Below are 22,756 nucleotides of genomic sequence, written 5' to 3' on the forward strand. Positions count from 1 at the left end.
GGGGTCAAACTTGCAGCCCTTTGGTGTGTGGGATGACATCTCAACCAACTGAGCCACCTGGCCAGGGCTGTCAATCTTGGTTATGTCTTCAAAGAACCAGCTTTTTGTTTCATTGATCTTTTGTATTGTTTTTTAGACTGGATTTTGTTTATTTCTGCCCTGAGCTTTATTATTTCCTTTCTTATTATTTTTTTGGGATTATTATTTGATTGTTCTTTTTCTAGTTCCTTTAAGTGTAAAGTTAGATTGTTTATTTAAGGTTTCTCTTGTTTTCTGAGGGAGGTCTGTAATTCTATGAATTTCTCTCTTAGGAGTACCTTCATTTTGTCCCATATATTTTTGTTTGTGTCCTCATTTTCATTTGTTTCAAATCATCTTTTGATTTCTTCCTTGATCTCATTGTTAACCCATTCATTGCTTAGAAACATGTTATTTAGCTTCCATGTCCACGTGTATTTTTCAGTCTTGCTGTTGTGATTGACTTCTAGTTTCCTAGCATTATGGTCAGAGAAGACGCTTGATGTGATTTCAGTCTTCTTAAATTTATTGAGACTTGTTTTGTGTCCTAATGTGTGGTCTATCCTAGAAAGTGTTTTATACAGACTTGAAAAGAATGTATATTCTGATGCTCTGAATATATCAATTAAATCCATCTGATCTAGTGCATTCATTTAAGGCCACCAGTTCCTTGTTGATTTTCTATCTGGAAGATCTATCCATTGATGTCAATGCGATGTTAAAATCCCCTGCTATGACTGAATTACTGTTGATCTCTTGCTTTATCTCCGTCAAGATTTGCTTTATGTATTTAGGTGCTCTTATGTTGGGTGCATAAATGTTTACAAGGGTTTTATCCTGTTGTTGGGTTACTCCATTCATCATTATGTGGTGCCCTTCTTTGTCTGTTATTACAGCCTTTGTTTTAAAGTCTATTTTGTCAGATATAAGTATTGCTACCCCAGCTTTTTTCGTCATTTCCATTTGCATGAAATATCTTTTTCCATGCCTTTACTTTTAGTCTGTGAGTAACTTTCATTCTGAGAATATTATGCTAGATGAAATAAGCCAGTCAGAGAAAGACAAGTACCATATGATTTCACTTATATGTGGAATCTAATGAACAAAATAAACTAACAAACAAAATAGAAACAGACTCATAGATACATAGAACAGACTGGCCGCTGTCAGGAGGGAGGGGAGTTTGAAAAAGATGAAGGGATTAAGCAAAGGAAAAAAAATCCTAACAGAAACAGACAACAGTATAGTGATTACCAGAGGGAAAGGGGGGTAGGGGAAGGTAAAGAGGAGATAAATAGTGATGGAAGGAGACTTGACTTTGGATGGCGAACACACAATACAATATAGGTGATGTACTGCAGAACTGTACTCCTAAAACCTATATAATTTTATTAAATTGAATAAAAATTAAAAAACAGATCAGACTGTGATAGCACTGTAAGTAAAAACAAAGCAGGACTGGAGGGAGAGGGTACAGTCTGGCACCACTCAGGTCAGATTTTTTCAAATAGCCCCTGCCTCTTTGCCTCACCCAAACGCACCCTCTGTGAGTGTGTGCAGGTGGGCTAATTTAGGCACTTTGTTCTCAAGTCATCATTTTCTGGGGTTCTGGCACTTACCCAGGAGAGACCAATGTAGCTATTATCACTCTGGCAGGCAAGAGCAATACTCACACTCATCAACAGGGCTGCCTTACTATAGCATTATTTTGCCTCTACCAAATGGGTACTCTCTTGGGCTTTCTGAGCATGAGGACCTGCTCAAAATACATCTGTAAGCTCCTGAGAAGAGCTAGGAATTCCCATAGCTGCCCACATCTCTCTAGAGGTGGGAACAGAGCATTATGGGTCATGTTGCTGACACCACAACTGGGTATGTCTGTGCACGCAGAAACCTCACTCTTGCTTGCTTTGATTAACTCAAAAGAGAAGAGTCATCTTCGCATCTGCCCTGGCCTTCATTTCTTATTGTATGCGATCTACCACCAAGTCCTATCAATTTCTTTCTTACACTTGTCTCCAACCCATCTACTGCTTTCCATTACTCCAGGCACTCATGCAGTGCAGTCTACCATCATCTCTCCCCTGGACCTCTGCAGCTGCCTCCTATCTGGACTTCAGAGTCCATTCTAGTTCTCTTAAACTGCAGCCAAGGTGGTCTCTACAAAATGTGAAGCTGATTAGGTCAAACTTTTCGATGTTCCCTTATTGTTTTTAGTCTAAAACTGCCCAGTCCTTCATAGGGACCCCAGCCTGCCTCTCCTTGTTGGTCTCATACTTCTCTCACTCTGCTCTAGCACATCTTTCTATTTCACAAATGCCCCACGAACTCCAGCTACAAGGCTTTTGGACAAGCCATTTCTTCTACCCAGAGCACTCTCTTTCCACTCTTCCTTCACCTGGTTAATCCCTACTCATCCTTCAGAATTCAGTTCAGACATTTTCTTAAGGAAGTCATAGAATCTCTTCCTCCAAGTTCCCTTCCTTCAGAGTACTTTCCTAACTTGTGTGATAACGTCCATCACACGCTGGTAAGTAGTTTGCTTCATAAGTGCAGAACTGTAACTGTGTTTGCTCTTGATTATATAGGGTGACCACCTGTCCTGGTTTGCCAAAACCTGAGGGATTTCTCAGGAAACCGGACTTGCAGTGCTAAAACTAGGAAAATCATGCTACTACTGTATCACCAACAAAAATATATGTTTGTTGAATGAATAACCAATAATAATCACTGGTTGGGCCATCAGCCCAACCACCTAACTGAATCTCAGTGTTTCTTTTCAGCATAGGAGTTCCCAGTTCAAGGAGAAAAGGGTAGTATAACTATATCCACCTCTCCCTGGCTTGACAGGTGGTTTCAGGTAGGCAAGGTGCTTTCATAACTCCTATGAGGGGCATAAACCAGACAAAAAGAGCTGTGCAGGGTCGTGAAGACTATAGGTTGCTCCTTTCCCTCCACAGCCCACCAACAGAGGGCTGTGGGACAGATCCTGGGAAAGATGCAGTGGAAAGGGGAGAAAACAGGTGGAAGGAAATAGAGAGTCCAAATAGAAGGAAGAGAAAAAGGGAAGCAGTGAAGTGGGAAATATTTACTAGAAGAAACTCTAACAGAGGAAGTGCAAAACCAGACTGACCACCACTCCTTTTAAGCGTCTCCCTTCTGCGCTAACCTCTTTCTTTCTGTTATTTTTTACTGTTGGCACTATTGCAGATGTTTTCATTTTACCCACCTTTGCTAACCTCTTTTTTTCCTAACCTCTTTTTAAAGAAAAGATTTTATTTATTTTTTAGGGAGAGGGGGGAGGGAGAAAAAGAGGAAGAAAAACATCTATGTATGAGAGAAGCATTGATGGTTTGCCTCTTCCATGCTCCCAGCTATGGACCTGGCCCACCACCCAGGCATGTGCTCTGACTGGGAATCAAATCAGCAGCCTTTCAGTTCTCAGATCAGTGCTCAACCCACTGAGTCACACTAGACAGGGCTTGCTAACTTTTTTCTTTACTACAGTGTTTTTCCCAGAAATTCCTTTCTCAACCTGGAAATTGTTTTCCCTAATAACTTGAATTGTATAAAATATACCTACAAAAACAGCATTCTAGTACAACCTCTTTGGAAAACTGTTTGGAAGTGTTTACTAAAAATAACCTTACCCTGTGACCTAGCAATTTTATTTCTAAGTATATAGTCAAGTGAAATGAATGCAAAAGTCCAATAGCTGACCTGAGTAGCTATTACATGGATGCATGCAAAAAGAACCATATATGTGGGATTAACACCCCTTATGCATTTTGCTATATATTTTGCAACTGAATTCCTCCCCAAGAAAACACTCCACACAATAGACACTGGCAGCATTTCTCCCCCCACCTCACACACAGGCCCACCTTAAATACAGATGTATTTGCACATTTCCATCCTGCCTAGTATTGCACTGGGCCATAATAAGAATTTATTGGATGCTTGAAAAATAAGCTTTTTTTTTTCAATTTTAGTTAGGTGTAATTGACACAATAAGAAAATAAGCCCATTTTTAACATGCATCGGTTGATAAAACTAACCAGTATTTCCTTTCAATTGTTTACAGCCTGATTTTAAGACAGGCTATGTAATTTTTTTCAATTAATAATTTTCTAGCATTTTTCTAGAAGTTTAGGTTATCTCTTTTATCTGCATTCTACTCAGAGATATCTCACAAATTACAAAGATGAAGATATTAAGTAGTTTCTTTACTGTCATTGCTCTGAATTGTGCCAGTGTTGTAGCCCAGATTACTATCGCCACTAGGTGGCAGTAACCTCCCTGAAATAAATTAGAGCTGACATTAAGACCAATATAAAAAGGCAACGAATACAATTTAGACTTGTTTTTTTCTTTCCTTCTCATAAATTGAGTAGGGGGAAAAGTTACTCAAAAAATTTATATTTCTGCTGTAATACTGGCACCCAATAATACCTCATATGTAATGAATGGGACCTGAGATTTGATCAGAGTTGTGTTTTTAGTGAAATGTCATAATCAGCATATAAAATTTTATCTTATGAAGTGAATGTATCTGAAAAGTCCACCTCAAATACACTTGTTTATGCCTTTAAATGTTATCGTTCATTATTTTTTAATACTTACCTTGAATACTAATTAATGTCAGCTCTCTCACCCCATCCAATACAGGTCTCCCACAACTTGCATACTTTGGCCAGTAAGTCAACTAAAGTCTTTATGGTTCAGTTGTTCCTTTTTTTTCCTTCCACTTTCATTACAACCCAGTCTTCCATGACACTCTTGATGTCTCCCTTCCACATTTCAGTGCACAATTTCTTGTTAGGTTTTCTTTTTTTTTAAAGAAACAATGGACTTTGTTAATTGATACATCTCTTTTAACTATGTCTCTTTTCTTCCTGAAATCTTGAGGAGTAAAGCACTACACAGATTAGATTGGACAATAAAATCTGTTTTGTTCTAGACACGGGACTAAGATGAGGTCCTTGAAGCCAGGTACTGATGCATTGGAACAACCTGTATTACACTATACGGCATGGTAAGGCTTCATGGACCATTCATTTCCTGCCCCTAAACCTGCCCTTTTAAAGGGTTGCCGTCATATGTTTAAGGAGAAAACATTCTTACTAACCAATGTCACCACAATAAATGTAACTAAAAAAAAAATAAATGTATGCATACATAAACACATAAATAAAAACATAAATAAAAAAACATTACCTGGCCACAGCTAAGCAGTAGATGGCATTTTCCCTTGGAGTTCTCCCACTGTGCTCAGAGAAAGAGGCAAAGGAGGATCTGAGTAAAAAGTCAGCACTGGGTGTTGCATAGTAAAAAGATGGATGTGAGTAGCCCGCTCTTGAAACTGGAGGGAGTGAGATTTGGGGGAGATATGTATTTTTTATGAGCTTTTCTTTTTTCTTATCCACGGCAATACTATTTTTCCAATTTTGTTGTTGTCTTTGTAATTCAGAGAATGTATTTGTATTTACCAGAGGAAGAAATTTGAGGGTTTGTTCTCTTGTGTCCTGCTGCGAAATTACCAAAGGATTGACAGGTTTCCTGCTTGCAGTTTGTTCCCTGAGAGAAGGTAACTTGACCATAGAGCTTTGTGAGCCCTTGTTCCCAGCTTTACTCCAGCTCTTGGAGGTCATTTTTGGTTTGCTGAAGCCATCCACCATCACAGTGTCTCCAACTTTTGCCCCAAAGACCCTTGATCCACATGGCTGGCTTTTATGAAGGTTGTGACTCTGAGCCTTGAGCACCCATTGTTTTATTTTAATATAGATCCTCATGGGGACTGAAATTTTCAGAAAAGAAACTGTGGACCACATTTTACTAAGTAAATACAATACACAGTCTTTATGCTTGTGTTTGAGCGCGATGGTCAGAGGAGCTTGTCCTGCTGCATTTCTGCATTCTAGGCACAGCACACTGCAGTTGACAAAGGCCTTCAGAATCAGCAGCTGGCCTGCTTCTGCAGCTGCATGAATGGGACATTTAGAGACATCTGCATGCAGGGCTTCATGGCACCATGCTCGGTAAGGGTGGACGCCAACCGCCTCGTTGGGCCGTGCACCCTGCTTCAGGGCCCATTCAGTGAGCTCAATGTAGCCATAAAAGGCAGCGATGTACAAGGCCACCCTTTTCTGATACCTGAATGAGCGAAACAAGTAGGAGTGGGAGATTAGTAAGTCAGCGAACAGACAAATGCGGTTACATTAAATGCCCATGAAACATTCTAGTTAAAATTTTTGTTGCTTCCTAACTTTTACCCAATATGTTTTCAGGAAAGGCATATAATAATATACAGGTTAAACTGTAGAAGTCCTGCTTATACACATTATCCTACTATGCATTTGTAAATAATTCAAACTGGTTTCCTTGGAGCAGTTTTCTTACTTACGAAGGCTCAATGCTCGGGAGAAATACCAAGCTTTATATCAACTGGGAAAGTATTGGAAGAAATTTAGCACATTTTAGAAATGTGAAAGTTGTATATGTTTGTTTGTTTTGCCTTTTCTAACAGTCCTTGTTTTCTGGCTTCTCCAAGTCCCTACAGCTGTCTGATCTAAGTGCTAGGTGGCCGCCCTCCCCCAGCACCACTCCCAGTGCCTAATTGGTCTCCCACCTCCATTTACCTCCCTCCAGGCTTTTCCTCACACAGTACTCAATGATCTATTTATTCTATAAATTGGAGGTTTTCTGTCCTCTGTTTCAAACTTCCCACTGCGACTGAAATTCTAACTCCCCACCTTGGTCTGTAAGGCCTCTGATCATCTGGCCCTTGGCCCCTCTCCTGCCCCACTTCCTACCAGGCCCCTTCTATTTCACTGTATTGGAGGCCACTGGCCTTTTTACTATCCTTCCAATACCCTATAAGGCATAAGTTGAATGATGGGGGAAAGCTGTTCAGAGAAAGAAAGAATTAGGGAGGGAAACCTAGACAGGGTCCTACCAGGTATTGTCCAGAATATACTTGTGCAGGGCTGTCTGACCCCATTATAGAGATGAAGGGAAGCTAGCCCGGCATCATCCAAGGTATACTGCATGTAATTAACTCTTCCGTGTCTAATTACATGCTCACCACTCCATCTTTTGATATGTGGGTGGCTTCCTGTGTAATTTTCTCATATGAGGTAGATGGTTTGCCCAGGACCTATAGGTCGCTAGGATTCTGTCCGCTAAATTATAACTAATTAGAGTTGTACATTAATATGTTGGCATTTTGGTTCACACATCAATTTCTTTTTAAAATTGCTAATATAAATCAGCATGTCTGAATTTGATCAGTTTTCTCGATTTGGGGAGAAGAGCGCCTCCTGGATGGACTAACTGGTGTTCACTTTCATCCTTACCACTCATGTTGTGGGTACTAGAGGCACTCTTGGTGCGGAGGCTAGTTAATCCTGCTTTCTAAGTGTATCTTTTCACAGGCTGTCCTCTCAGTAGTTAGCATAGGCCAGGCCACCATCTTCTCTTGACTACCTGCCTGTCTCCCTGCCTGCCTCTCTCTCTCACACTGAAGCCTACCTTCAATGTCTTCTGAACACTTAAATTATAGAGTTCAAATTCCTTTACATTTCTGTGGGGCCTGCACGAGCTGGCCTCTTTGTATCTTTTGAGCCCCTGGCTACTAGCTCCCTCTCACTCTATGATGTATCATATGGAATTTCTGTGACTTCATTGAAAATTCTTTCTCTTGCTGCTGGTCTTTGTCCATGTGGTTCCATCTGCTTTAGAACATGCTTCCCATTCCCCTACCCCCACCACTATTTATCTGAGTACCAACTCTTCAGGTCTGAATTTTAATTGTTTCTCAGGATGATCCCCTGAGCCTGGTTAGTTCTTCATAATATATGTTCCCATACCATCTTGCACTGTGGCCATGTCATAAAACTTTTCACACTGAATGATAACAACACCTAACATTTATATCCTGCTTGTCATATGCCAGACAGGTCTCTAAATTCCCTATGATAACTAGGTAATTTAATCTCTAAAACAATTCTGTGAGATAGATGCTATTATTACTCCCATTTTATACAAGAGGGTTCTAAGGTACAGAATGACTATATAATTTACCCAACCTTACACAACCAAACATTGGGTGGGGCTTTGAACCTTGGCAGATGGGCCCTGGAGTTTGTACTCCCAAACATTTTACGATTCCGTTTCTTTAGGAATTGGTTACTTGTTTTCTATTTTCCCTACTGGAAACATGGACTGTATCTTGTGTATTGCTACCTTCCTAGGATCTTATGTATATAGCAAATGCTCAATAGATATTTGTTAATTGGGTAGAAGAATAAAAGGAGCTTTTCAGTGTGATCATTTATATTCTCTGAGACTTTATTTAAATATTAAGTCAAGTGGAGGTGGTTAAACAAGTGAGCACTAGAGTTAAGTTGTTAGGAGGATCCAGTACTCAGTTGTGTTCTTGTTAGCTGCATGAAAATGGGCAGATTTCCTAATCTCAGTTTTCTCACCTATAAAACAAGATAAAAGAGTATCTACTTTATAAAAGTATAAAGTTAGATAATAAATATAACAGTGTCTACTATAAAGTACTCAATAAATATGCACTATTAAAAGTAAAATATAGCACATCTATTTCTTTGAATTTAGAGCATGAAAAGAGAATTATTACTATCCCCAAATAGAAATTAATTTTAAATATTTGAATATTTTATAAACTTGCAAGAGGTGCCTTCCAATCTATCAGTTCACAGAGCCCTTGGAGCTGCTGGGTGGGTAGGCGGGCTTCTGTAAAGCGTAATTAAATCACCCACAAGGGGGCACTGTTCTAAAATAGAGTACCACTGATTTTAAAACAAAAGGGTAACGTAGCATTTGGGAAGCTGCAGAGATACATTAAACTGTTCACCTGCTTCTCTGATCCTACCCACTTTCACTGTCCCAGCCACACCTGTTCTACTTCATGTACTGCAAAGGTATGAATATTGTAGTAAGTGCAATTTGAAAAATTACGTGGAAGCTTAGGAAGAAGCAGCTGATTTTTCAGCTAACCAATTAGCAAATAGTGGGTTTCGTTATTGTTGTTTTGTTTTTAGAATAATTGAATGTGCCCTGACTGGCTCAGTTGGTTGGAACATCGTCCTACAAACCAAAAGGATGTAGGTTCGACTCCTAGTCAGGGCACATGCCTAGGTTGCAGGTTCTGTGCCTGATGGAAGTATACAAGAGACAACTGGTCAATATTTCTCTCATACGGATGTTTCTCTCCCTCCCTTCCTCTTTCCCTAAAAATCAATAAGCATGTCCTTGGGTGAGGATAAAAAATTGAATGTGAGCGTGACTAGATACTTATTCCAATGGCTTTTTAGAAAGGTGTTAGAAGTCTGATGATACCCAAACCAAACTGGTCACCCATTGAAATAGTTAGTGTTTCCTGAGGAACATCTACCCACATTGCAATCCATCCCCAAAGGCCATCAGCGCTGCTAGCATTCCATCAAATGGGCTATTCCATCAAATCTCTCAACAATGATGTCTGGTCGAGACATACTAAGTGGAACTGACATGGAGAGCAGCACACCCGCTGCGGGATGAACTGAAAACTCAAGGTCCTATGGAAACTGAGTAAAAATTACTTAAATTTAGTATTTGCTTTATCTCCGTACTTAAGTACTGGTTTTTCATTTGATAAATAGCGTTGGACTTTAAGTTTCTGTCCGAGGAGACAACCCATCAGAAATTCCTTCCATCCATCCCAGACATCCAAGCGAAGCGTTGTGCCTGTGGATCAAGAGAGGCAGTTTATAGTGCGGTCCATCACTGTGGCTTGGCAAGCCATAAAACTTCTAAAGATAGCTTTCCCCAAACAGAGACATGAACTAGATGCAAAATGAAAGATAGCCCTAAAATAAATAAGTAGACAGAGGTGTTTTGTTTTGTTTTTGTTTTTTTTTAGCTTAGGCCTGCACAGTGATTGCATATGAGGCTGAAATATCTTCTGCAGCTATCTTTGAACAGTCCTGTGGATACTGATTCTATGATGATGTATACATCACTGTGTAAAACCAAGCAGTTCTGTTGGAAGAGGAAACTAAAGAACAATGTGGCAGGACAGTCGGGCATGCTTCTTGAGCCTTTAGCTTACGAGTGGGCTGAGGGTGGAGTTGAATGACCCCTTTGTTCTGTGCTTCACAAAATTGAATCCATTCTGTGCTATGTTCACTGCTGCTGCAGGATTTACCACCTGCTCCTCCAAGGTTTACCCGGTCCTGATCCTGTGACACCATATTCCCTTTGTTCCCCAGGCAAGTGCTTTCCAAGACTCTTTCTTTCCTCAGTCTTCTGATTTGCTCACTCTTCACATTCCTCGGGATAAAACCCAATCTGGCCACCCAGCCGTCTCTCCCCTTGCTCCATCCAGCCTGCTTCCCTTACTCTGTCCAGGGTACTCTGACCTTTCACCTGTTCTTGAGACACACCAAGTTCTACTCCCGTCTCAGGATGTAAAGATTTATCACTCCTTTTGCTTCAAAGGGCCTTTACAGAAGAGTGTTATTCTTACTCAGTTTTCAATTCAAGCATGCTGTCCTCACAGAGGCCCCTCTCAGCCACCACAGCTAAAGCAACCTCAGCCACCCACTGCCACCTCCCCTCGAATACTGTTTATCCCACAGCCTTATTTTAACTTCTTCATATCCTCTACCATCAGGACTTGGAATCATTTCAGTTGTGCAGAGATTTTTTTCTTCATGCTCCTTCAGGACTTGTCACACAACCTAGTACTTGGTAAGTGCTCACTAAATACTTGTTGGTTGACCAACAGGCAGTCTCAGTGACCCTAAAGGCTCACTGAGGGTCACCCGAGGCTCACCCGAAAGGCACATTGACCTCCCATATGCCACTCACCCCCAAGTCTAAATCTCTGGCCCAGACCTCAGCTCTGGATTCCCCCTGCTGGGGACATTGTTGTCTAAGGGACTACACTACCGTCATGTTGTTGTAAAGGACAGCTTGTTATCTTTCATCCCCAACTTGCTTTTCCTCCTGCATTCTGTGTCCCAGGGCATGGCACCACGATCTTCCTTACTACCTATGCTAGAAATTTCAGAGTTGTTCTTCATCCCTCCCTTTTTCTCATGCTCTACACCTGTGTAATCACTGAGGCCTGACTAGTTTATCTTAGAAATGTTTGAGACCTCTGTTTCCTTGCCTTCATCTCAACCAGCTCCGCCCTATTTCAGCCTGAGATCATCTGTCACCTAAATCTACTTTGAGAAGCTCCCCATCCAACTTCCCCTCTCTTCAGGTCTCCGCTCAAATGTCATCTCCTTTTCTGACTATCTAAAATAGCCTCCACCTTACCACATCATTCTTTATCCTGCCTTCTTTTACTTTATAGTTCTTATTTCTATTTAAAATTTGATATTTTTCTGTTAAGTTGATGATACTTGTTTCCCCACAGAAATAAAAGCTCCAAGAAGGTAGGAACCTTAACCCTCTTACAGCACTATGCCTGCTTTCTCAACGGTGCCTGGATCATGTTGAATGTTCACTAAATAGTTGATGAATGAAGTTCCATTTGGATGCCCCAAATCTATTCTGGGCATGCGCTGCCCTCCTCACCCTCAGCAGCCCAACAGACTGCCTGCACTTCTGTATACACACCAGACTGTTTCTAGCTCCAGGGCTGCTTCTCTTTTTGCTCCTTCTGTCTGAACTTTTCTGAGTCCTTCCCCCGCCTCTCTACCAATAGTATGTTATGCAACACTGGCATCATCTTCTCCAGGAAGTCCTGCTTGACTACACCATTCTCTCACTTCCCCAAATAGGTTAAAGGACTGTTCAAACTGGTTGTCGTAATATAGTTTGAAACTGTTATTAAGCATACATCCTGCTTTGGAATTATTAGTTTTCAAACACTAATAGAGAACTCATTGAGCCCAAGCACCATGTCTCATTTAGTCTGTGTCCTATATTTTAGTTATGCTCTTGGGTTGCAAGGAGGCCCTTAAAAAATGGGTTTATTTTACTGAGACGGTGACTGTAAAGGGTGTGCAATAGGAACCAAGGTCCCAGAATCTCCCTATTGTGCCCTCTGTCTCTTGTATGTCTTCTCACTTTCTCTACCAACAGGTTGCCCTGCTTACAGTTTCTGTCCTATCACAACTTTGGCATGCATTCAACATTAGTTTACCATGACCCAACCTTATTTCATGACACTTTTCATTTTCTGTCCCCACTGATAACCAATTTTATCTTTCTACATTTCCCAATTTGAATTTGCAAGACTAATAATAATGATGATAATAATATATTAAATATGCATATCTAATATTCATAAAATGCTTATTAGATGCTCTGTAGTGTTCTAAGTACTTTACATGAATAAGGTAATTTAAAGTTCACAAAAATATCAAGGGATAAGTTGTATTATTGTTTCCACTTGGGAGCTGAGGAAACTGAGGCATTATGAGATTAAGTAACTTGCCCAGTTTTTTCATACCCAATGAAGTAGTGCAACCAGGAGTTGGACCTGGGTAGTCAGGCTCCTGTGCTTGTGTTCCTGTCCTCAATGTCATACTTGTCTCCAAACGGATTCTAACTGGCTCAGCTGTGATAGCTGATGTCACTGGACAGCCTATGGATTAGCTGCTTTGAAACAATATGATGGGAACTGGGATGTGCGTGTGTATGTGTGTGTGTCTTGGCTTACCCATGCATATCTTTAGGCTCAGACACATAGTAGGTTCATAATAAATACTTGCAGAAAAGAAGGAAGGGAGGAAGGGAGTGAGGGAAGGAGGGAGGCCAGCCTTATTAGCACTCTGGAGGCTTACAAAGCTTATAAACATGTTTACTTTTGTTGGCTGGCATATCCTTACACAAGTAATCTTAGAGTCACAGAATGCTGAAGATAAAAAGATCCTAAAAGACTAGCCTACTCAGTTCCCCTTTTTATAGACTAGGAAGCTGAGACCCAAAGACATGGTGAGGTGTCTGAAGTTATCAAGCAAGCTGGGATTAGAATTTGGCCCAGAATTTATGTCTTTAGGACCCTATCTAATGCCTAGAAAGTCTCCTCCCTTCATTTGTTTTTTTTCTTTTTTTCTCTCTACTTCCCTCTCTTTCCCTTCTTGCCTCCACTCCGCAAGCAGACACACACCTAAGTATATGTTCTCTCTGCTGATCCTTCCCCTTTCTGGATGGTCTATGTTATAATCTATAATCTTGAAATGGGGCCGTTCCTCTGTTACTTTTTTACTGTGGTTTTGTATTTCTTGACTTTGGCCTCACTCTCCTTTGTGGGTTGATTCCTCTATGTCGCGCTTGTTTACCCACAGAGCCGGATCTGCAGTACTGACCTCGTCCCCCAAACTTCCTCTGCCCTCACAAATCTGGCCTCAGCTCACTCTTTTTTGCTGGAGAATTAAGGAATTATTCTGTAGAGACCAAGCAGTGGTTCTGCAGGTATGCTGCAGAAATGCTTTGATAAACATTTTCTAAAATATGGATCACCCTCGATGTAATAGATTTAGTTTCTCTAAACCTTCTTGCTGTACTTAAACTTTCTTATAACATGTTTGATTTCTATGGATAGCACTGGTAACAAAGGACTTTAAACACTGGTCCAAGGGCATTTATTTTATCTTTTGAATTAAATGATTGGCTATGTTTTTAGTTTACTGTGAAGATCACTCACAGATGAGCTTGGAAGCTCTAGCCTGACACTGTACCCCGACCTCTTTGGTCCTCCACAGCTGTAGCCACACATTCTCAATTTGAAGAACCATCCCAGTATCAGGCCCAGGGAACAACTTTAATTCCAGTAGGAGGGGATTGGTGAAGATTCCAGGCCAGTCGTTCAGAGGTTTGGTGGAAAGTTGGTGTTCCCCATTCTAGGATCTTGCCTTACTCTTGACCAAGCCCTCACTTTGTGCCCCCGAAGGTAAAAGGTAAACCTAGCTTACCTTTTAGGTTTTGGAGCTGAGGTTCTGTTCACCGAGCCTGGAACTGAAGTTGCTATTCTGAACCCCTCTCTCTGGGGTCAGGTTTCTGTAACATGCTGTCAACAACCTGCTTATCTAGTTTTCTGTCTGTTATGTCATTCATTCATTCATTCATTTATTCATTTACTACCTTGATGCTATGCTAGGGTTCAACCCCCACGTCCCTTCTGGATCTCCCTGAAGCTCACCTTCTGCCTTTCTCAGTCTTACCAATTGCCAGTTGCAGACTGACCTGCCTATCCCGGGACCCCCCCTAGCAGGACTTAGATATATATGCATGGGTTCTTCCTGGTGCATCTGCCCTTCCCTAAGTGGTTGCCTCACCTCAGGGTCTCAGCTTTCCCTAGCTCAACCTGTCTGCTGCTGATGAGCCCTGATTCTGAAAACTACCGTGAAGGCTATGTGATTGATTTATTTTTATTTATTTATTTTTTTTGTTTTTTCTCTTTGTTTTCTTTTCTTTTTATTTTTTTAGGTTTTTTCCTTCTCTTATTCTTGACTGCTATGTGATTTAAATCCTCATCAACAGTAGGGTACCTCCATCAAGCCCTGTATTTTATTCTGCTTTCATTCCCTATCTAGGAGCAAATATTATAACTATCAATTTCAGTTCCTTGCAATAAAGCAGTCCTAATTTCTAACAGAACAAAGATAAAAATGGATGTTTTTTCTCTTAATGCTCAGTGCTCAACTTTTATTTATCCAGAGAATTTCTAAGCAAGTTAACCAGCACCATTTATTGGCTAATCCTCTCATCCCAATGAATTTGTAATGCCTCCTTTGTCACCCATTAAATTCCTTCATAAGTTTAGGGATTCTGTTGGGAAATAGAAATTTACTTCAAGAATGCTGTGTTGTTCCACAGAATACAATTAAAATCTATAACTGGAGTGAAAGTAAAACTAATGAGCTTTAAACTGCAGGGCCTCGCACTATATGAGCTTTCTAATTCTCTATTTTTAATTTTAGATTATTTTTAAGAGGACCCCCAAAACTGTATATAATTACAAAACTTGGATCCACCCACTCTCTGCTTGCGAGACCATCCATCTTTCATGCCCAAGCCATGCAGGAAAGCAGGCGTGAGCAGTAGTGCCTGTTCTAGGGAACTGTGTCCAACCTCTCCTCATGTGGTCCCTGTGCCCCAAGTTTCTGGATTCCTCATCCACACTCTGAGGTCAATATCTGTCTATGTGACTTGGGCTTTTTATTCTTGAATGCAGAAACCATTTCTCTGATTTGGGTTTCTCCTAATGAGAAACAAAACATCGATCAGAAAAAAAAAACACCAATAAAAGTAGCTAAACATAAAGGATGCTGGATTGGCAGTATAAACTGTTGGGAACAATGCCAGCTTGACTCTATGATTACAATTTATCAGCAATATGACCTTTAGCGAGTCAGTTAACTTCACTGAGCCTCATCTGTAAAAGGAATTAAAATGGCACTGTAGGTCTCCAAGGGGCCTGCGGGAGCCTAGTAGAGGGGCCAAGGAGAGGGAGAGAGACCTAGGAGCCAGCCCAGATTTCCAGGTCTGAGCTGACTGGAGTCTGTTCCTGGAATAGTCTCTCGGATGCACTGTGTTCAGGCTGGCCATGAATATAAGCCATGAGGCATTTACAGTGGAAAGTACCAATGGCATCACCCTGTAAAGAAAAGGCATTCATTTATTCACTCATTTATTTAGACATACCTTGTTCTAAAAAGGATTAATGTCAGTTTGTAAAAGGATATATAAAATATAGACAAAATAACAAGGAGGCAAGGACATAGATAAGCAAGGAGAAAGTGTGGGCCAGGAGGAGATTTAGGAGCTAGAAATGGGCTAAAATGAACATCTATCCCTTATAGGTTGATATAAGAAAAGGTGTGTATGTGTGTGTCTTGTGTGTGTGCCTATATAATGTGTCACCAAACCTCAAATCACAATATCACAATTAGGGGATGTTTAGCTTTGATAAATTCTTGGTAAGTTAATCATTAAATATTCTACCACCAATAAAGTCCCTTAATCTCCTTATTACTATCTTCTTTATTACTGCTGCAATATTACTGTCTCTCCATCCACTTTATTGAAAGCATTCTCTCTGAGTTCACCTATGACATTTAAGCCAAATCAATAGTTTTTTTCTTAGACATTGTTTTGGGCCTTCTTTGGCATCCTGAACATTGTCTCTTTTTTATCATATGTAACAATGTAAAGTTCCAATTCTTCTGTCAACTCTGACAGTTTTCTGTGTCTCATTTCCAGACTCCTCTTCTGTCTACTTGCCCTAACTTAAGGGTGTCCTTAGCACTAGCCTTTGGCCCTTGACATGTTCCACTCTATTTACTCCCTAAGGAAGGCACCCCTCATAGATCATGACCCACAACTCCATGGGCAGGACATGGAGCAATATCTGCTAACCCAGCCATCGTTCAAGCCCTAGCTCCACGTTTGTTGTGAAGTTTTACTTACAGCTTGGCCACTAACTAGCTGAGTAAATTGCAGGAAAAAAAAACCCCATACTCTCTGAGTTTCCTTATATCTAAAATTTAGGACCCAAAACATAAATTTCTTTTCCCAAGTTCAACACCACTGTCCTAGTGGCAGAAACTTGGTATCTCCCTCTTCTTTAATGTTATCCATCATGACGTTCAGTCTCCTGTTTCTGAATTTCTCATATTTGTCTCATCCATTGCCAGTGGAATTTCTTAATACTGGGATCATTAAAAGTGCCAGTTACCACACCAAAATTGTAATTAAACTACAGAACAACCATCATTTAGAACCACCACCTGAAATCTAGATGAATGAAGGTCCTACAAATAGGACTTTAAAGAAGAAGCCACATCAAGGCTGGTAGGAGGGGTGGATACATAAAACAGACTGATCTCACAACCATGTGTGGTTGATCAATATTGGGAGGGATATCTCAGCTGTGGAGTTCGCCCCGGAGGACCGAGGTGTCCCAGCCCCACACCAGGCCTCCTAGCCCAGGATTTCAGTATTAGGAAGAGAAGCACCCATAATTTTTGGCTGTAAAAACCAGTCCAGCAGGGAGTGTGGCTGAGGAAAGAAGAGGCTCCTGGAGTACCAGAGCACCAGGGATATGCAGAGAGGACTTAAATTCTCTGGCATCAGGGCAAGAGATGGAGGGGCGCTTTCTGCCAGAAGAAAGTGCTGGCAGAGGCCATTGTTCCTTTTCTGAGACACCTTCCCCGCCCCCAACACATACACACACAAGGCTGGCAGACGGGCACAGTATCTGAGTGTCCTTGAACCTAACACTGCTCACCCTGCCCTTGCGATTCCCTAAGACCCCTGCCCCACACAACTTGTGGGCCCACCCAAACTGTTTCCAGTGGCTTTTCCATACAAACTGCCTGTCTAGGCTCCTGCTGAAGATTTCCCTAAAATCTCTCAAAGGTTCATAAATTGCAAATAAGTAGCATCTGGTCTTGGTGTGAAAGTACCTCTCACTAAGTGGCCCCAGGTTTAGCACTAGCAGAGCCAGCCTTGGCTTGCAGCTTGGCCTTGCCTGAACACCTCCAAGCCCAGTACAAGTAGCAGCCATCTGCAGATTGCTTTGTAACTCATGCCAGGTAGCCCTGGGCAGGACGAAGGTGATGGCTGACCTTAACCCGTTCCTCCCAGGAGGCCCTAGAGCCAGTACAGCTGGCAGACAGCTTCAAACCACATCGAAGCACCACCAAACCACCTCCATAAGTGATACACTCAAGGGGCAGACTCGGTGGGCACCAAAGCCCTGCTGAAGTGAGTCATGTTTTATGGATTAGGCCCCTGCACATCTGACCCTCCACGGTGGCTGCAGCCAGTCCTTGCAGTTGATCAGCCTAGGGGTAAATCCCACCGATTGAGGTGTCAACAGCAGTCAAAGCTCAATTACAACAGGAGGGTGTACACAACCAACATGGAGGTGAGGGGAACAGCACACCTGAAGCACTCAGTTTGGGTGATCAGGGAAGCTGTGCCACTGGATCCTACAGGACACCTGCTACACAAGGCCACTCTACCAAGACCAGGAGAAGTAGCAGCTCAACCTAATACATAGAAACAAACATAGGAAAGCAGCCAAAATGCAGAAACAAAGAAACAGATCCTAAATGAAAGAACAGGAGAAATCTCCAGAAAAAGAGTTAAATGAAATGGAGGCAAGCGAACTACCAGAAACAAAGTTCAAAACAATGGTTATAAGGATGCCCAAGGAACTTAGTGAGAACTTAAACAGCATGAAAAAGAACATAGAAACGTAAAAAAGAACCAGTCAGAAATGAAGACTAATTTACAGGGAATCAACAGCAGAGTATATGAAGCTGAGAATCAAATCAGTGATGTGGAATATAGGGAAGCAAAAAACACCCAATCACAAAAAGCAAAAAGGAAGAAGAATTTTAAAAAATGAAGCTACTTCAAGGAGCCTATGGGACAATTTCAAGTGTACCAACAGTTGCATCATGGAGATGCCAGAAAGAGAAGAGAGAGAGAGAGCATGGAATTGAAAATCTATGTGAAAAAATAATGATGGAAAACTTCCCTGACCTGGTGAAGAAAGTAGACATACAAGTATAGGAAGTGCAGGGTCCCAGACAAGATGAATCCAAAGAGGTCCCCACTGAGACACATCATAATGAAAATAATAAAAGTTGAAGACAAAGAGAGAATCTTAAAAACAGCAAGAGAAAACCAGTCAGTGACCTACAAGGGAGCTCTCATAAGACTGTCCGCTGATTTTTCAACAGAAATTTTTCAGGGCAGAAGGGATTAGCATAAAATATTCAAAGGGATGAAAAGCAAGGACCTACAACCAACATTACTCTACCCAGCAAAGCTATCACTTAGAATCAAAAGATGGATCATGAGCTTCCCAGACAAGAAAAAGCTAAAGGAGTTCATCGCCACCAAACCAGTATTATGTAAAATATGGAAGGGTCTTCTTTAAAAAAAATAAAATATATGAACAACAAAATGGTAATAAATCATATTTATCAACAATTGCATCTAAAAAACAAAATAAAGGAACAAGCAGAACAGAAAGAGACTCACAGACACAGAGAACATTTTGATGTTGCCAGGTAGGAGGGGAATAGAGGGTATAAGTAAAAAAGGTGAAGGGATTAAGAAGTACAAATTGGTAGTAACAGAATTGTCATGGGGATGAAAAGTACAGCATAAGGAATATAGTCAATAATATTGCAATAACTGCGTATGATGTCAGATGGGTACTAGCTTTACTGGAACGATCACTTAGTAAGTTACATATTGTCTAATGACTGGGTTGTACACCTGAAACTAATATAGTATTGTATGTCAACTGTAATTGAAAAAGAAAAAATTATTTTAAAATAGAAAAGAAATTGTTTATACTGGAAAAGCATGCTCTGACCCAGGAGTAAATTTAGTTAGAACTATAAACAATTTGGGAAAAATAAATTTCCATTTTTTATATTAATGGACTGCAGAAAGCAAGTTTTATTTACCAGTATTCAGAGTATATTAAACTGCAAATTTTGGAAAAGTCAAATAAGCACTATATTAAATTACAGCAATAATAAATATGAAAAATAACAGGAATAATTTATGACAAAGTTTTGAGAGCCTCAATTAAAAATAACAAAAGAATAAGCAAATATGAAAGGAGTAACAATAAATGTAAATTTAGCATTTATATAAAGCAAAACTGCTTAACTCAAGAATATCTACAAAGCCCTATTGTACATTGGCTGAACTCAAATTCCATTGCAACAAATGTTACAGCAAAACATTACCTAAAAATGTGCCAATTGTTAGCAAAGGCCCATTCACCTCAAGGAAAAACCTCTATAAGGTTTGAACCATTTCCAGTATGGCTAAAGAAAACCTGACAGTCCATCTGCCTTTGTTTCACTGGTACATGGCTGGAAGTACAGTGTTTAAAGGGAGGTTGCATTTGCCATGAACGGTAAAGGCCAGCTCACTGAAGCAGCTGTTTGGCCTGCATAGTACTGACCTCACCCTGTTTAGAAGATTGTTTAATAAAACCAACAATATTTTTAAATGAGATTGCATAAAGCAAAACTCAGAACAATGTTTATCACATGCTACCACTTGTGTTGAAAAGAGGAAAGAGAATATGTACTTGAACTTGCTTTTGTATATGCTTGAGATATATTTGAAAAAGGAAGCTATAAACTTGCTCTTCCATCTTGACAACATTAAGTCCTCTTGCTCTGAGTAAAGAGAACAAGACATGGCAGGGCTGTGAGACCTTTTTTGTGTCTTAGTCTGCAGAGCCAGACACTAAAGAGAGTTGTTGCTAATCTACATTCACACCATGCTTATTGAGGCTTTAGTTTAGAAACAACTCCTCCATTTGTTGTGAATCTGGTCTCAAAGAACCCTAGTGCTGAGTAGTAGCTGGTATCAAGTATAGAGGGCAGTACCGATGTCAGTCTGATAGTCTCTGAGGGTGTTGCAGTCGTACATCTCCAATCCGCTTGGGGTCCGGAGACAGAAGACACTCACGGGGAAGCCACATCTAAAAGATATCAGTGTTCTCAGCTCAGACACTTTTTTACCAAAAAGGGAAGTGCTCTCCATTATAGGCATCGTCTCTTGGGTAACAGCATTGAACACGTGGAGAGTGGGCTTATCTTCTTTCTGCAGGGAGAGAAAAGGAGGGAACTCAGAGATAATCACCGTCTGGAGGTTGGGTCAGGGACACATATTTTGAAAGGTGGCTCTGGGTGCCTCTAGCTAAGGATGAAAGCAAAGGTCAGTTAACTCCCCTGAGTTCCGGTCTGAGTCTTGCTCTACTGTCAGAGGATATCAATGAGTCCTCCTGCTTTGAGTGAAGTGAGGGAGTCTTGACAGAGCTTCAAGAGCCTTCTTACTTTCTAGTCTACAGACCCAGATACACAGTGTTGATAACATATTCATGCTGTGTTAGTTTCAAAACAACTCCTCTATCATGCTGCACTTTTATTTGGAAGTGCTATGTATTCTGAACCTTCACTTAAAAAAAAAAATCCTTTCTGTGAGGGTTTCTCTTGGGGAATGGAACTGAGTTCAGGTTGTGAGAGGAATTTTGCTTATCATTTTATGCTCTTCATTGTCTGTATCATTCGACCTTAAAAAATGTGCATTTAGATTTATTATTTTAAAAAGGAAGTACTAAATGTAAGTGAAAAAAGTCCCCTTTGTTCCTTTTATTTTGTAATCTTAAAAGGAAAGCAAGTGGAACTGAAATATCTGAAAGAGTTGAGACAGAAAATTTGGGGAAAGGATTAAACCTTCTGCTAGCAACAGTTAAACCAGGTCAAACCAAAACTGAAAAGACAGAAAATGAGGAAAATGGGAAAGTGGGAGGGAGGGAAAGATTATTAACATTTCCACTTCTAACAACAAAAAAATGAAACTGGCTTTACTTCCTCTTTAGTAGATTCAGGTCAATCACGCTTTTCTTCAACGCCTTGCGGGTCGGCTTGGCAGATATGAGTGCACAGAGCCCCCACTGAGTGCCCTGGTAACCCACCTCTCAGGGAGGGGCTTTGAGCGAAACCGGGAAGCCAGGAACTGGCCTCCAGATTCCTCAAGACGGTCCCGCTCCTGCAGTAACTGCTTTCTTGTCCTTCCCTTGTTTCTAGCCCTCTCCCTCTCCCAACAAAATTCCCCTCTGGTTTCTCCGGGGGCCCCTCTCTGCTTCAGGCTTATAATGCATTAAATGGATTCCCCACCTCCCAGATAAAACTTTGGCATAATGTAATCAGCATTAGATCTCTTTGAAGGAACCTTTAAGGAGTAATGTTATTGATAAAAGTTTAGGCTGCAATGCTTTAATCTAGGATCCATTTTAGTGACTCACATCATTAGGAGCAGGTTCCAGCTGTCTTCCCCTGAGCATCAGCCATCCAGCACGCTGAGCTGCTCCCTGAGTCTAGGGTGTTTGCAACAATCTTTCTCATAGCTTTTCATAAATCCACTCAGTACAAATTCAAAGGATGTTGGGTTCACCTTTCCCCTTTCACCATGCTCCTGCTTTCCTGTGGCTGTGTCAGAGCAAGGATGTACTCATCCCAATCCTTGTGATATTTATGGGCAGGAAGAAATTCTTATCAAAACTGAATAATACTATAGAACTGTACACTTGAAACCTATATAATTTTATTAACCAATGTCACCCCAATAAATTTAATAAAGTTTAAAAAACTGAATAAAAGGCTAAAAGAGGAAAACTATATTTGATATAATTGCTTATTTCTATTATGATTACTCTGATTTTCCTTCAGCCCTTTGTATGGGTACTAGTTTATGTTTAGAATTAAAGGGATAAAGGCCCATGTTACTCTTAACAGCTAATCATCTACTCTACAATGTTAGAAAAGTAAGTTTGAAAGGTGCTTCTCAGAATACAAATAACCATATATTTTTATATATGTAAAAATAAATATTGATAACTCAAGTATACAAATAGCCCTAATACAAGGGAAAATTGCAAAATATCTGACAATCTTTAAGTGAAAATCAAGAGTGCAAGGAAGGAAATATTATTAATTATTAATGAAACCAGGTTCTTAAGTTCTTAAGTTTCAAGAAAATTAATACATACAGAACTTTTTTTTTTTTTTGGCAACCAAGAACTTCTTAGGCCCATTCAATTCATAATGTATATGGAACATATTTCTTAGTACACTACTTTAACTCTCTGTATCCACCATTTTATAAACCTTGTTTTTGTGGTTAATACATTTTAAGTTCTAATAAGTTGCATGGGTTA

The 22,756-nt window shown here is 40.5% G+C and overlaps 1 protein-coding gene across 1 annotated transcript in view; it reads right to left on the minus strand.

Annotated features, from left to right (window-relative positions):
- Positions 1–22,756, minus strand: part of ANKUB1 (ankyrin repeat and ubiquitin domain containing 1) — a 44,160-nt gene that overhangs the window by 11,847 nt on the left and 9,557 nt on the right. Inside the window, exons 3-5 of the mRNA XM_054585286.1 lie at positions 20,424–20,640; positions 9,660–9,774; positions 5,236–6,171 (exon numbers count right to left, since the gene is read on the minus strand). Coding sequence (XP_054441261.1) covers positions 5,236–6,171; positions 9,660–9,774; positions 20,424–20,640 — 1,268 coding nt within the window. The remainder of the gene's footprint in view (positions 1–5,235; positions 6,172–9,659; positions 9,775–20,423; positions 20,641–22,756) is intronic.

The sequence above is a fragment of the Pteronotus mesoamericanus genome, unplaced genomic scaffold (assembly GCF_021234165.1).
Source record: "Pteronotus mesoamericanus isolate MK-2021 breed Mesoamerican mustached bat unplaced genomic scaffold, CSHL_Meso_final contig_82, whole genome shotgun sequence".
NCBI lineage: Eukaryota > Metazoa > Chordata > Mammalia > Chiroptera > Mormoopidae > Pteronotus > Pteronotus mesoamericanus.